The sequence below is a fragment of the Sinocyclocheilus rhinocerous genome, unplaced genomic scaffold (assembly GCF_001515625.1).
Source record: "Sinocyclocheilus rhinocerous isolate Xijiao unplaced genomic scaffold, SAMN03320098_v1.1 scaffold603, whole genome shotgun sequence".
NCBI classification, from domain to species: domain Eukaryota; kingdom Metazoa; phylum Chordata; class Actinopteri; order Cypriniformes; family Cyprinidae; genus Sinocyclocheilus; species Sinocyclocheilus rhinocerous.
Genome location: NW_015656630.1, coordinates 3,261,732 through 3,275,494, shown reverse-complemented (window position 1 = coordinate 3,275,494; position 13,763 = coordinate 3,261,732). Strand labels below are relative to the sequence as shown.

General features: G+C 36.1%; 4 protein-coding genes and 1 long non-coding RNA gene across 5 annotated transcripts in view; 4 read left to right on the top strand and 1 right to left on the bottom strand.

Moving 5' to 3' along the window:
* The window catches only part of LOC107720567 (protocadherin alpha-2-like), a 12,604-nt gene extending 8,386 nt beyond the window's left edge, over window positions 1–4,218 (top strand). The window contains exons 3-4 of the mRNA XM_016528292.1: window positions 2,655–3,062; window positions 4,154–4,218. Coding sequence (XP_016383778.1) covers window positions 2,655–3,062; window positions 4,154–4,218 — 473 coding nt within the window. The remainder of the gene's footprint in view (window positions 1–2,654; window positions 3,063–4,153) is intronic.
* A 29-nt stretch (window positions 4,219–4,247) lies between these two features.
* LOC107720566 (protocadherin gamma-C3-like) lies at window positions 4,248–5,483 on the top strand. The gene has a single exon (XM_016528291.1). The coding sequence runs from the start codon at window positions 4,347–4,349 to the stop codon at window positions 5,481–5,483; it is 1,137 nt and encodes a 378-aa protein (XP_016383777.1). The 5' UTR covers window positions 4,248–4,346.
* Window positions 5,484–8,318: 2,835 nt separating this feature from the next.
* Window positions 8,319–10,758, top strand: LOC107720565 (protocadherin gamma-C3-like). The gene is made up of 2 exons (XM_016528290.1): window positions 8,319–9,825; window positions 10,632–10,758. Exons 1-2 carry the CDS (start codon window positions 8,405–8,407, stop codon window positions 10,756–10,758), a joined length of 1,548 nt encoding a protein of 515 aa, XP_016383776.1. The 5' UTR covers window positions 8,319–8,404.
* Window positions 10,759–10,885: 127 nt separating this feature from the next.
* LOC107720564 (protocadherin gamma-A8-like) lies at window positions 10,886–11,836 on the top strand. The gene has a single exon (XM_016528289.1). The coding sequence runs from the start codon at window positions 10,886–10,888 to the stop codon at window positions 11,834–11,836; it is 951 nt and encodes a 316-aa protein (XP_016383775.1).
* Window positions 11,837–13,693: 1,857 nt separating this feature from the next.
* The window catches only part of LOC107720708 (uncharacterized), a 3,456-nt gene continuing 3,386 nt past the window's right edge, over window positions 13,694–13,763 (bottom strand). Inside the window, exon 3 of the long non-coding RNA XR_001637637.1 lies at window positions 13,694–13,753. This is a non-coding gene — a long non-coding RNA (uncharacterized LOC107720708). The remainder of the gene's footprint in view (window positions 13,754–13,763) is intronic.

Sequence of the window (13,763 nt, the reverse complement as noted above, 5' to 3'; positions counted from 1 at the left end):
TAACAAAGAGTGAAAAATTTAAGGGGGTCTGAATACTTTCCGTACCCACTGTATGTATAAATAAAAAATAAAAAAAATACTAAAGTGATTCAGCGAAGAGCAGTGAGTGATTTTCCTCACACCCACCCCCAATTATTATTATTTTTTTTTTTATTATTATTATTATTATTATTATTATCATTATTATTATTGTTATTATTGCAATTAAAATGAGTCCACACAAGTTGTCATAAAAAACGTGTTCAAATACTTCTTCTTCTTTCGAATTTTCGTTCTGTTCTTAAAAGATTTTCTAAAGCAGACTTCCTGTTTGAATTTCAGAACTTCTCACTGGACAGCGACAGTTGTTTTAATTGTGTATGTCTTCTCTTATACAACTGGAATTTTTATCATTACAGTTTGTTTTGTTAACGATTTAAACATGAACCCACTGAGCTAAGGTTTACTGCTTTAAGGATTTGCTGATTTATTTATTTATTCGTTTATTTTACCGCTTGCAAAATCTTTACACTTGTTTATGTTACGGATAGGCCTATTCAGTGTGTAAACTGATAGTGGACAGTTAACCTGATATTTAAGATAATCTCATCATCACACAAGCCCTTCTTTGCCTCTCTATTCTACTGTGTCGTGTAAGTGCGTTTAAAAAAATACACTTTACAGAGTTTCTATGTCCTTTTATACTTGAAGCTTTTCCTGGAGCAACTTTAATAGCGCACTACAATTCCATTAGAAACCACCTGGAGCCGCTGTTAACCGTGAAAATTTTGCAAGACCAAAAATTACTGGCTTATTTGTATGTCTCCTCCTTCCAAAGCACCAATCTCAACCTTCTCAAATCAGCGGTGTCTTCTGCGGTCGTGTAGTGAACCATGTTCGAGCTGGTTTTGTTTGCTTTGGTTCAGTGCTTATTTGTTTAGTTTAGATCTTGAATTGTTGGTTTTAAGCAGAGATGAATCAATATGTTGGATCTATATGGACTGCGATTCTGCTGTCTTATTGTTGGACTGTATCTTCCGGTCAGATTGCATATTCCGTCTCGGAGGAGGTGAATGTGGGAACCGTTGTCGGAAACATAGCAAAAGATCTTCACATCAGTGTGCAGGAACTGGAGCCTCGTATGTTTCAGATTGTATATGGAACCAACAAAAGGTATTTTGGGGTGAATTTAAAGACTGGGATTCTGTTTGTGAATAATCGAATTGATCGAGAATCGCTCTGTTCGACTGAGCAGAAATGCACGATGCATTTAGAAGCAATGGCCCATAATCCATTGAGCCTGTATAGAATAGAAATAAATATAATTGACATCAACGATAACGCGCCATCGTTTCCTATAAGCAGTCAGATACTGAATATAACGGAAGTCTCGTCTCCTGGAGATAAATTTTCTCTTCCTTTGGCTGAAGATCCAGATTCAGGCAACAATGCGGTTAAAACCTACAAGCTTAGTCCCAACGAGCACTTTTCTCTGGATGTGCAGAACGTCGAACAAAGTGTCACTGTCGAACTGGTTCTGATTAAAGCTTTAGATCGAGAAAAACAGCCTGTCATTCATCTAACACTGACTGCTGTTGATGGAGGGAAACCTGCAATGTCTGGAACATTAGAAATAATCGTTAATGTTTTGGATTTTAACGACAACTCCCCAGTTTTTAGCAAATCTATTTACAAAGTGAAAGTGAACGAAAATATTGCTCTGGGATCCCAAATCATCTCCCTTTCCGCTTCTGATTTAGATGAGGGAATAAATAGTGATATAACATTTTCTATTGTTAAGCAAGGAACTAGCAAAGCATCAGATTTATTTTCAATTAACCCCGACAGCGGACTTATAGCAGTTAAAGGTAATATAGATTATGAAGAAAATGCTGCTGTGGAATTGAGGGTGGAGGCCAAAGATAAAGGCCAACCTCCTAAGAGTTCACAGTGTAAGGTGTTAGTTGAAGTAGTTGATATGAATGACAATCCACCCGAGCTGATGGTGACTTCTTTGGCGAGTACTATTAAAGAGGATTCAAAAGTCGGAACAGCTGTGGCTCTTATTACAATATCTGATAAAGACGGAGGAAAAAATGGAATAGTGCATTGCAATATTGTAGGTCAGGTGCCGTTTAAGATCGAGTCCTCATATAAAAACTACTACTCTTTAGTTGTAGATGGACCACTGGACAGAGAAGAAATTGCGAATTATAATATCACAATAATAGCTTCAGATGAAGGGACCCCTTCACTCTCTAGTACCAGTGTTATCACAGTTCATATATCTGATGTGAATGACAACGCTCCACACTTTCCAGAAGCTGTGATGAACGTATATTTAAAGGAAAACAGTCCAGCAGGTGTCATTATAGCGACAGTGACTGCTCAGGATCCAGATATCAACCAGAATGCTCATATTTCGTATAATATAATTAGCAGAGACAAAACTGTCATTCCATTGGTGTCTATGATTGACATAAATAGTGAGAGTGGAGACTTGTACAGTAAACAATCATTTAACTACGAAGACCTTAAGTCATTTCAGTTTGTCGTTCAGACCACAGACTCAGGTCTAAGCAGTATAAGCAGTAACTTAACAGTAAATGTGTTTATTCTGGATGAGAATGACAACAGTCCGGTTACTTATTCTGATTATTCTGAACCTGGATCAGTTAATAGTGAGAACATTCCCTACTCTGCTGAAGCGGGATACTTTGTAGCCAAGATCAGAGCTGTTGATGCTGACTCTGGATATAACGCACTTCTGTCTTATCATCTAACTGAACCCAAAGGAACGAATCTCTTCCGCATTGGAAGCAGCACTGGAGAAATAAGGACTAAGAGACGAATGAGTGACAATGACTTAAAAACTCACCCACTTCTTATCACAGTGTCTGATAATGGAGAGCCATCACTCTCAGCGACTATGTCCATGGATGTTGTGGTTGTTGAGAGTCTGGATGACATAAAGACATCATTCAGAGAAGTTCCTGTTAAAGAGGAGAGTTTTTCAGATCTGAATCTGTATCTGCTCATCGCTATTGTCTCAGTATCAGTCATCTTTTTACTGAGTCTCGTGGGTTTGATAGCAGTTAAATGCTACAGGACAGACGGCAGTTTCAGCAGGTACAGCGCTCCAGTGATCAGCACACATCCAGACGGAAGCTGGTCCTTCTCTAAATCCACACAACAGTACGACGTGTGTTTTAGTTCAGACACAATAAAGAGTGATGTAGTCGTTTTCCCCTCGTCATTTCCTCCAGCAGACGCGGAGTTGATCAGCATTAACAGTGGAGATACTTTTACGCGCACGCAAACCCTTCCGAGCACTGAGAAGGTAAGACATTGGATATTAGTTCACTTCTACTGCATTTAACTTACAAAAGTACATTTTTTTAAGCAACGTTAATGTAAATTTTTTTTATCTTTTTTTCGTTTAGATGTTTAAAAATAAATAGAAGGAAATTATTTTTTTCTCCCAATATTTCAAGTGTTTAAAAATAAAAGTTCATGCACACCCAAACTGATGTTAACAAGTAAAATACTGGATGCTGTTGATAAAGTGGAAAAAAGAAATATTTCCACGAATTTTTCACATGTTGTTGAGATGATACATTTTAGTTTTGTGAGTTATTCCAGCATCTCGTGACTCTTGGTACATATATATTCGTTTCACTGTGCAGCTTTGGGATTTTATGACATAGTTATTTTACATAGTTATTTGCTTGTATTGCGTTTCTACTTTCTCAGTGACTTTGGTTTTGTACACTGCAAGACAGCGTATATTTATTTATTTTTTATTTATTTTGTATTTCAAATATTTTTTTTTGCATGTTGGAACAATTACATTTTGATACCATATTGCTGTTTGTTTGTTGATTTTTGTTTGTTTCGTGGCTTAACAGTAGCCTGTTTTGTTTTTAAAGAGCAAAAAAAACTTCAGTACCACGGACAGTGTCAGTGACGTCGTATATTCCTTCTCAACATATTCTATTCTATTCTATCCTATTTACATTTTTTATTTTTGTTTCGTAATGACTGCGTAGATTTGAAGGCTTAGATTTGACTTAATTTAGGAGGTGATAAGTTTGGCTCACTCTTTGTTTAAGAGAAAAATGTATGAAGTGACATAATTGTCTCTCCACTTTTACAACACGCGGTGGCACTGCAGACCATGACTTTGAGAGTTATCGGCGCTCCTCCTTTACAGCATCAGAACAAGAGGAAATGCGTTGAAGGCGTGTAAATAACCAAGGCTTATAGTAGCTTCTGCGTCGTGATGTCGGATTGTTTCGACAGAGGTCTGTTTAGTTGTTTCAATCGTTTTTACAGTAAATAATCGCAGGACATTTTGCTGCACAAGAATGGATGTTACAACATATTACAGCTTCTGGATCGTTGTATTTCTGTCTTTATGGGAATCTTCGCTTGGCCAGATTGTCTATTCCGTCTCCGAGGAGGTAAATAAGGGAACTGTGATCGGGAATATAGCAAAAGACCTGAAGATCAGTGCTCAGGAACTAGAAACACGCATGTTTCAGATTATGCCTGCAGGATCAAATGCAAAGTATTTTGATGTAAATGTGAAAACGGGCTCGCTGTTTGTCAACGACCGGATTGATCGCGAGGAGTTGTGTGGCAGCAATCAGAAATGTGCGTTAAATTTAGAGGCTCTTGCTCAAAATCCTCACAGACTCTATCGGCTTGAAATTATAGTCGTGGATGTGAATGACAATGCTCCCTTTTTTCCAGAAAGCACGTATGTTGTTAATGTTACAGAGATTGCAAATGAGGGGGACAGGTTTCCTCTACCAATTGCAAAAGATTCAGATGTTGGCAGTAATTCTCTGAAAGACTACAATCTCAGTTCAAATGAATATTTTTCTTTAGATATTCATAGCGGGCAAAAGAGTATGTTGGCTGAATTAGTGCTACAGAAAGCTTTAGACAGAGAGAAACAAGCTGCTATTCACTTAATACTCACCGCTATTGACGGAGGAAAACCTCCTAAATCTGGAACATTGAGTATTGTTGTTGACGTCATAGATGTTAACGATAATAAACCTATTTTCAGAAAACCTTTGTACAAAGTTAAAGTGAAGGAAAACTCACCGATCGGAACCAAAATAATCTCTGTTTCTGCCAGTGATTTGGATGAGGGCATCAACAGTGAAATTCAGTATTCATTTCTTGGTCATGAAAATACCGATGAAACGAACCGGTTTACAATTAATTCCAAATCAGGGGAAATTGCTGTTCAAGGACAAATTGACTATGAAGAAGACTCTGCAATTGAACTGCGAGTTCAGGCGAGAGATAAAGGCGTTCCTCCAAAAAGTACACACTGTAAAGTTTTAATAGAAGTTGTGGATGAGAATGACAACGTACCAGAAATAGTTACGACTCCTCTGCTGGAAAGTGTGAAAGAAGATGCAAAACCGGGAACTGCAGTGAACTCCGTCTCTTTCCAGCAGCACTGTTATAACTCTACATATCTCTGATGTTAATGACAATGCTCCACATTTCCCAGCACCAGTTATTAACGCTTTTCTAAATGAGAATGGTCAAGCTGGAGGTCTCGTTACAAAAGTGTCCGCTGATGATTCAGACACTGGTGAAAACGCAGAACTTTCATATTCACTGTTAGAAAGTTCCAGCTCCAGTGTTCCTATAACAACACTGATAAATATAAACTATTTAAGTGGAGAAATATTCAGTTTACAGTCATTTAATCATGCTGAATCTGTATCTGCTCATCGCTATTGTCTCAGTATCAGTCATCTTTTTACTGAGTCTCGTGGGTTTGATAGCAGTTAAATGCTACAGGACAGACGGCAGTTTCAGCAGGTACAGCGCTCCAGTGATCAGCACACATCCAGACGGAAGCTGGTCCTTCTCTAAATCCACACAACAGTACGACGTGTGTTTTAGTTCAGACATAATAAAGAGTGATGTAGTCGTTTTCCCCTCGCCATTTCCGCCAGCAGACGCGGAGTTGATCAGCATTAATGGAGAAGATACTTTTACGCGCACGCAAACCCTTCCAAGCACTGAGAAGGTAAGATATTGTAACTTGCTTCTGTAGTGCATTTCACTTCTACGTTTACCCTAGATTTGTAAAATTAACATTTGAAAAACGATTAATTAGATTTTTTTCTAAGGCGTTTTTTTTCCCTTTCTTTTTTTAAGTTTAGACCTTTATAAAACAAATAAAGTATTACGAACAAAAAATTAAGTTTTTTAAATTATTTAAAAATAATAATAAAAAAATACGTGTAGGCTACCCAAACAAAAGATAAGTAAAACACTGGACGCTATTGACAAAGTCGACATATTGCTTTAATTTTTCGCTAGTTGTTAAGATGATACGTTTTAGTTTTGCAAGTTATTTCGGCATCTCGTGGCTCTGGCGTATTTTTATTCGTATCACTGTGCAGCTTTGTTTTCATCTTAAAGTGTGATTTGCTTGTACTGCGTTTCTAATTTCTCTTTGACTTGGCTTTTAAGTGTATACTTTCTTTCTTTCTTTCTTTCTTTCTTCCTTCCTTTCTTTCTTCCTTTCGTTCTTTCTATGTTGTAACATTACCTTGTGATATCATACTACTCTTTGTTTCTTTATTTTTTTTACTGCTTAACTGTAGTATTTTGTAAATCACTTCAGTACCACGGACAGCGAAAGTGACGTTTTTAGTTAATTCGTTTATTTATTATTATTTGTTGCTGATTAGTAATGATTGAGTCGACACGAATTATTATATTTTACTGTTTGAGTATGGTGATACCTTTAGTTCACTTTTTCTTTTATAGAAAACTATATGAAGTAGAATCTCATTGTCTCTCCACTTTTACAACACGCGGTGGCACTGCAGACCATGACTTTGAGATTGATCTGAGCTCCTCCTTTACAGCATCAGAACAAGAGGAAATGCGTTGAAGGCGTGTAAATAACCAAGGCTTATAGTATTACTGCGTCGTATTGTCGGATTGTTTCGACAGAGGTCTGTTTAGTTGTTTCAATCGTTTTTACAGTAAATAATCGCAGGACATTCTGCTGCACAATCATGGATGTTACAGAATCTTTAGAAACACGCATGTTTCAGATTATGCCTGCAGGATCAAATGCAAAGTATTTTGATGTAAATGTGAAAACGGGCTCGCTGTTTGTCAACGACCGGATTGATCGCGAGGAGTTGTGTGGCAGCAATCAGAAATGTGCGTTAAATTTAGAGGCTCTTGCTCAAAATCCTCACAGACTTTATCGGCTTGAAATTATAATTATAGATATGAATGACAATGCTCCATTTTTTCCGGACAGCACCTATATTCTCAATGTTACAGAGATCGCAAATGAAGGGGACAGATTTCTTCTTCCAACTGCAAAAGATTCAGATGTTGGCAGTAATTCTCTGAAAGACTACAATCTCAGTTCAAATGAATATTTTTCTATAGTTGTTCACAGTGGGCAAAAGAGTATGTTGGCTGAATTAGTGCTACAGAAAGCTTTAGACAGAGAGAAACAAGCTGTTATTCACTTAATACTCATCGCTATTGACGGAGGAAAACCTCCTAAATCTGGAACACTGAATGTTGTTGTTAATGTCATGGATGTAAATGATAATAAGCCTATTTTCAGCAAACCTTTGTACAAAGTTAAAGTGAAGGAAAACACACCAATTGGAACCAAACTAGTTTCTGTTTCTGCCAGTGATTTGGATGAGGGCATCAACAGTGACATTCAATATTCATTTCATGGAAATACCGATGAAATTAACCTGTTTAACATAAATTTTAATACGGGGGAAATTGTTGTTCAAGGTCAGATTGATTACGAGGAACACCCTGCAATTGAACTGCGAGTTCAGGCGAGAGATCTGACATAATTACTACTAATTTGACCATAAATCAATTGACAGTTTCGAAATATGTTTTGTTTTTTGTGGTTGACTCAACTATAGTGTGACGCTGTGTCATCGATCAGCACCATGGACAGTAGAACATTAATACGTATTCTAGCGTGAAAATTTTACATTTCTGAGGTATTTTACATGTAATTCTCCATTTCTGGCACGGTACGATTATTATGATTTATTATACTTTTATTTTTAGTCTTGGTTAATTTTGGTTTGTATTTAGTGGTGTAATTTCGTTCCGAAAGCATCATGTGTTTCTATGGATTTGGAATGGAATTGGAAATGGAATACTCCTGTTATGGCATAATTTCAGCACGTGGTGTCACTGCAGACCGTCAGTTAAAGGGTTATAGACTAGCCTACTCTAATACCAAGGTTCTGAGACCGAAGCTTCAGTGTATCTGTCGTTGAGACATGATGGTTTCTATTTCGTCTCGTGTTTCCTGAATGCAAAAGAAAAATACTGGATTCTCTCGCGTTTACCTTTTTTTATGCCACCAAGCCACTTGTGAATGGTCATCATGGTCTTAATGGGATATTTCGAGTGTGGATTTATATTTTTCCTTTCTTTGCTGGATTCTGCGTCTGCTCAAATCTTCTATTCCGTACCGGAAGAGGTAAATAAAGGGACAGATGTTGGGAATATAGCGAAAGACCTGAACATAAATGTTCACGAACTGGAATCTCGTATGCTTGAGATTGTGACTGGATCAAATAAGAAGTATTTTGACGTAAATCTGAAAACTGGCGTTCTGTTTGTTAATGACAGAATTGACCGTGAGGAGTTATGCGTGTCGAATCAGAAATGCTCTTTGAATATAGAGGCCCTCGCTAAAAATCCTCACCATCTTTACAGGGTGGAGATTAAGATCTTGGATATAAACGACAATGCGCCACATTTTCTTGTTAAAGAATTTACTATGAATATTACCGAAAATGCAAGTCCAGGAGAGAGATTTCCTCTCCCTGTGGCCGAGGACTCTGATGTTGGCAATAATTCGCTGAAAGAGTACAAACTGAGTCCGAATGAACATTTCAGTCTAGAGACACAGAGTGAAGACCAGAGTGTGTCTGCTGAGTTAGTGCTGAATAAGGCTTTAGATCGAGAGAAACAAGCGACAATTAAGTTAGTGCTAACCGGTGTAGATGGAGGAAAACCACCTAAATCGGGAGCGTTAAATATTATTATAAAGGTAATGGATATTAATGATAATAACCCAGTGTTTAGTCAACATCTTTACAAAGTTAAACTAAAAGAAAATGTTTCTGCTGGTACTAAAGTTTTATCTGTGTTTGCTTCTGATTTGGATGAAGGCATAAACAGTGACATTGTGTACTCATTTGTGGATCATGGAAAGAAGCAAAACTTGTTTACCATTATCCCCGAGACAGGAGACATTGTTGTAAAAGGACATATTGACTTCGAGGAGAATGCTGCTATTGAATTGCGAGTTCGTGCAAGAGACAGAGGCAATTCCCCAAAGAGCACACAATGTAAAGTGCTAATAGAAGTTATGGATGAAAATGATAATGCACCAGAGATAAATGTTACTCCTCTGCTGGAAAGTGTGAAAGAAGACACAACGTCAGGAACCGCAGTTGCTTTAGTCACAGTGTCTGATAAAGATGGAGGTAAAAACGGCATTGTACACTGTGCTCTGAAAGGCTCGTTTCCTTTCAAACTGGAGACGTCATATAACAATCATTATTCTCTAGTGGTAGATGGACCTCTGGACAGAGAGAGTGCTTCTCTGTATAACATCACAATTACAGCTGCAGATGAAGGAACTCCGTCTCTTTCCAGCAGCACTGTTATAACTCTAGATATCTCTGATGTTAATGACAATGCTCCACATTTCCCAGCACCCGTCATTAACGCTTTTCTAAGTAAGGTACTTTTACGCGCACGCAAACCCTTCCAAGCACTGAGAAGGTAAGATATTGTCATTTGCTTCTGTATTGCATTTCACTTTTACCGCACCTGTTTTGTAAAATTAACATTTGAGTAACTATTAATTAGATTTATTTCTAAGCTATTTTAACTGTTTTTTGTTTTTGTTTTCTTGGTTTATATGTTTATAAAGTTTAGATGTTTATAAAATAAATAAATTATTATGAACTAAAAATGAAATTTTATTTTAAGTATTTAAAAATAAAAATTTAACGCTTACCCAAACAAAAGATAAGTAAAATACTGGACGCGATTCACAAAGTCGAAATATTGCTTTAATGTTTCACTAGTTGTTCAAATGACACATTTTAGTTTTGGAAATTATTTCGGCATCTCGTGACTATGACGTATGTTTATTCGTATCACTGTGCAGCTTTGTTTTCATCTTAAAGTTTGTTTTGCTTGTAGCCTACTGCGTTTCTAATTTCTCTTTGACTTGGATTTTGTACACTATACGACAGTCTATATTTAATGACTGTTTCTTTCTTTATTTCTTTCTTTCTTTCTTTTTATGTTGTAACAATTACCATGTGATATCATACATTTTCATTGCTCATCTGTAATATTTCGTATTTAAAGAACAAAACCACTCCAGGACCATGGACAGCAATAGTGCCGTATTTTCCTTCTCAAGGTACATATGTGCTTAAATACACAGCACGTAGTCTTTTAATTAATTCATTTATTATTACTTGTTTTTGTTGATTAGTAATAATTGAGTCGACACGAATGTGTATGTTTTACTGTTTGAGTATGGTGATACCTTTAGTTCACTTTTTCTTTTATAGAAAACTATATGAGGTAGAATCTCATTGTCTCTCCACTTTTACAACACGCGGTGGCACTGCAGACCATGACTTTGAGATTGATCTGAGCTCCTCCTTTACAGCATCAGAACAAGAGGAAATGCGTTGAAGGCGTGTAAATAACCAAGGCTTATAGTATTACTGCGTCGTATTGTCGGATTGTTTCGACAGAGGTCTGTTTAGTTGTTTCAATCGTTTTTACAGTAAATAATCGCAGGACATTCTGCTGCACAAGAATGGATGTTACAAAATATTACAGCTTCTGGATCGTTGTACTTCTGTCTTTATGGGAATCTTCGCTTGGCCAGATTGTCTATTCCGTCTCCGAGGAGGTAAATAAGGGAACTGTGATCGGGAATATAGCAAAAGACCTGAAGATCAGTGCTCAGGAACTAGAAACACGCATGTTTCAGATTATGCCTGCAGGATCAAATGCAAAGTATTTTGATGTAAATGTGAAAACGGGCTCGCTGTTTGTCAAAGACCGGATTGATCGCGAGGAGTTGTGTGGCAGCAATCAGAAATGTGCGTTAAATTTAGAGGCTCTTGCTCAAAATCCTCACAGATTTTATCGGCTTGAAATTATAATTTTGGATATCAATGACAATGCTCCATTTTTTCTGGACAGCAATTATATTCTCAATGTTACAGAGGATGCAAATTTGGGGGAAAGATTTCCTCTACCAATTGCAAAAGATTCAGATGTTGGCAGTAATTCTCTAAAAGAATACAAACTCAGTTCAAATGAATATTTTTCTTTAGATATTCATAGCGGTCAACAGAGTATATCTGCTGATTTAGTACTACAGAAAGCTTTAGACAGAGAAAAACAAGCTGTTATTCACTTAATACTCACCGCTATTGACGGAGGAAAACCTCCTAAATCTGGAACACTGAATGTTATTGTTGACGTCATGGATGTAAACGATAATAAACCTATTTTTAGCAAACCTTTGTACAAAGTTAAAGTGAAAGAAAACACAATGATTGGAGCCAAAATTATTATTGTTTCTGCCAGTGATTTGGATGAGGGCATCAACAGTGAAATTCAATATTCATTTGTTGGACATGGAAATACAGATGAACTGAAACGGGTTACAGTAAATTCTAACTCAATCCAGACGGAAGCTGGTCCTTCTCTAAATCCACACAACAGTACGACGTGTGTTTTAGTTCCGACACAATAAAGAGTGATGTAGTCGTGTTCCCCTCGCCATTTCCGCCAGCAGATGCAGAACTGATCAGCATTAATGGAGAAGATACTTTTACGCGCACACAAACTCTTCCTACTGGGAAGGTAAGATCGTTGGGATTTTTTGTTGAATAATTAATTTTTCGAGGTGAATTATTGTTCTCAACTGTTCGAAATTAATTCTTAACAGTTGCCATAACAGTGGGTTTGGTATTTACCACGTGGCTGTCTTGTTTTCAATTAACCTATTTTAAATTTGTTTTGATTCATTTAAATTTTAATTTAGGCTCTTTTATGGTCTTTGAATAACGTACTTTGATCAATTCAACCAGTTATCACGAGAAATCTTAGGCACTTAAAGGATGTTGCAAGCAAGTTGTAGTTTCTTACGAATTTGCAAAATGTGATTCTAAGGAAAACGTGCAATTTATAATAAAAAGTAAGCTGCAAGCCTAACTACATCCCTCAGTGTGGCATAAGCATGCTGTAGAAATGTCGCTAATTTGCCAAAAACCTGTAATAGATGCGAATTTTCATGAGACTGTGTTAAATTAATCGGGTCTGTCTGGAGGATGTTTTAAAATGTTTTTCACATTTTAATGCATTAGATTAAACACTGTGTTTAAAACTAATGTAGCCTAATAAAAAAATAAAAAAAACAATTACGAAACAGAACATCTATAGGCTGTGTCAAGAAAACGCACATGATAGGCAATAATAGGAAATTAAAATTAAAATACAAGATGCAGCGGCGAAAACGAAGACTAATCTCTATTACTACTACTAATACTACTAATACTACCCAGGTGAAAAAGAAATATATTTAAATTGTGCTTTTTCAGACATACTTACTATATTTAAATTATACTATACTAAGTGCATATTAAATGTATTATTTTGAAACAACTTTAAGTATATTAAGTGTATTTCAAGATATGTTTAAGTTGGATTTTAATCTATTTGTAATATATTTAATATATTGAAATTGTTTTAAATTGGAACCACTTTAAGTATATTTAGTGCAATTTAAGTGTATTTCTTAAAATACATTTAAAATGTCCTTTTAATACTTCATGAACTACAGTTAGAGTATATTTGAAGCATTGTTTTAATGTACTTCAAGTACATTTCAGTTGTATTTCAGCTCATTGGAAATGCATTAGCCTTACACTACTAGTATATTATAAAGCTGCTTTTTTCAGTATATACACACACACGCACACACTTTGATATCTAGAACACTTTAATGTATTATATATTGTTGTGTACATTACAAATATTCATAAAGTACACTAAAAAAGGACAGCAGCATATATACTTTGGTGAAAAACAAAACAAAACATACTATTAAATGTATTAAAAATGCACTTGAAATACAAGTATGTTTATAGTATATTTGTATTACTACAGACATACTCAAGTACATTTTAATACATTATAAAAAAATATAAATAAAAAAAGACTGAAAAGCTATGGCAGAGCTATCTTTTCCATTTGTAGAACATTTCAGTTATACCGGCCTCACTAAAAAGTACAGAATTTTACATCAATGAATAAATAAAAATTACAATGCAATTTTCTGAAGAAAAAAAATACATAAAAAAGACTGAAAAACAAAGTGAATAGCTGTGCGTGTGCAAAGACTGAAGATGATAAAGTTCAAGCAACAGAATAGGGAGGGATGGAGGGGGTTTTGGAGGTGGACAAGGAGATGGCGTAGGGATGGTGAGAGGCAAAAGTGCGGGGATGATGGCAGGATGTGGCGAAGGCAGCTTAGACAACTTCATTTTGCAAATAAAAGAATGTTAATGTTGTACATGTTATAATGACTAATTTATTTTATTATTTTTTTTCTGCCAATGCATGTCAAAAACACGACTGGCACAGACAAATAACGTTAATTAAATCTTACCTGAAGTCAC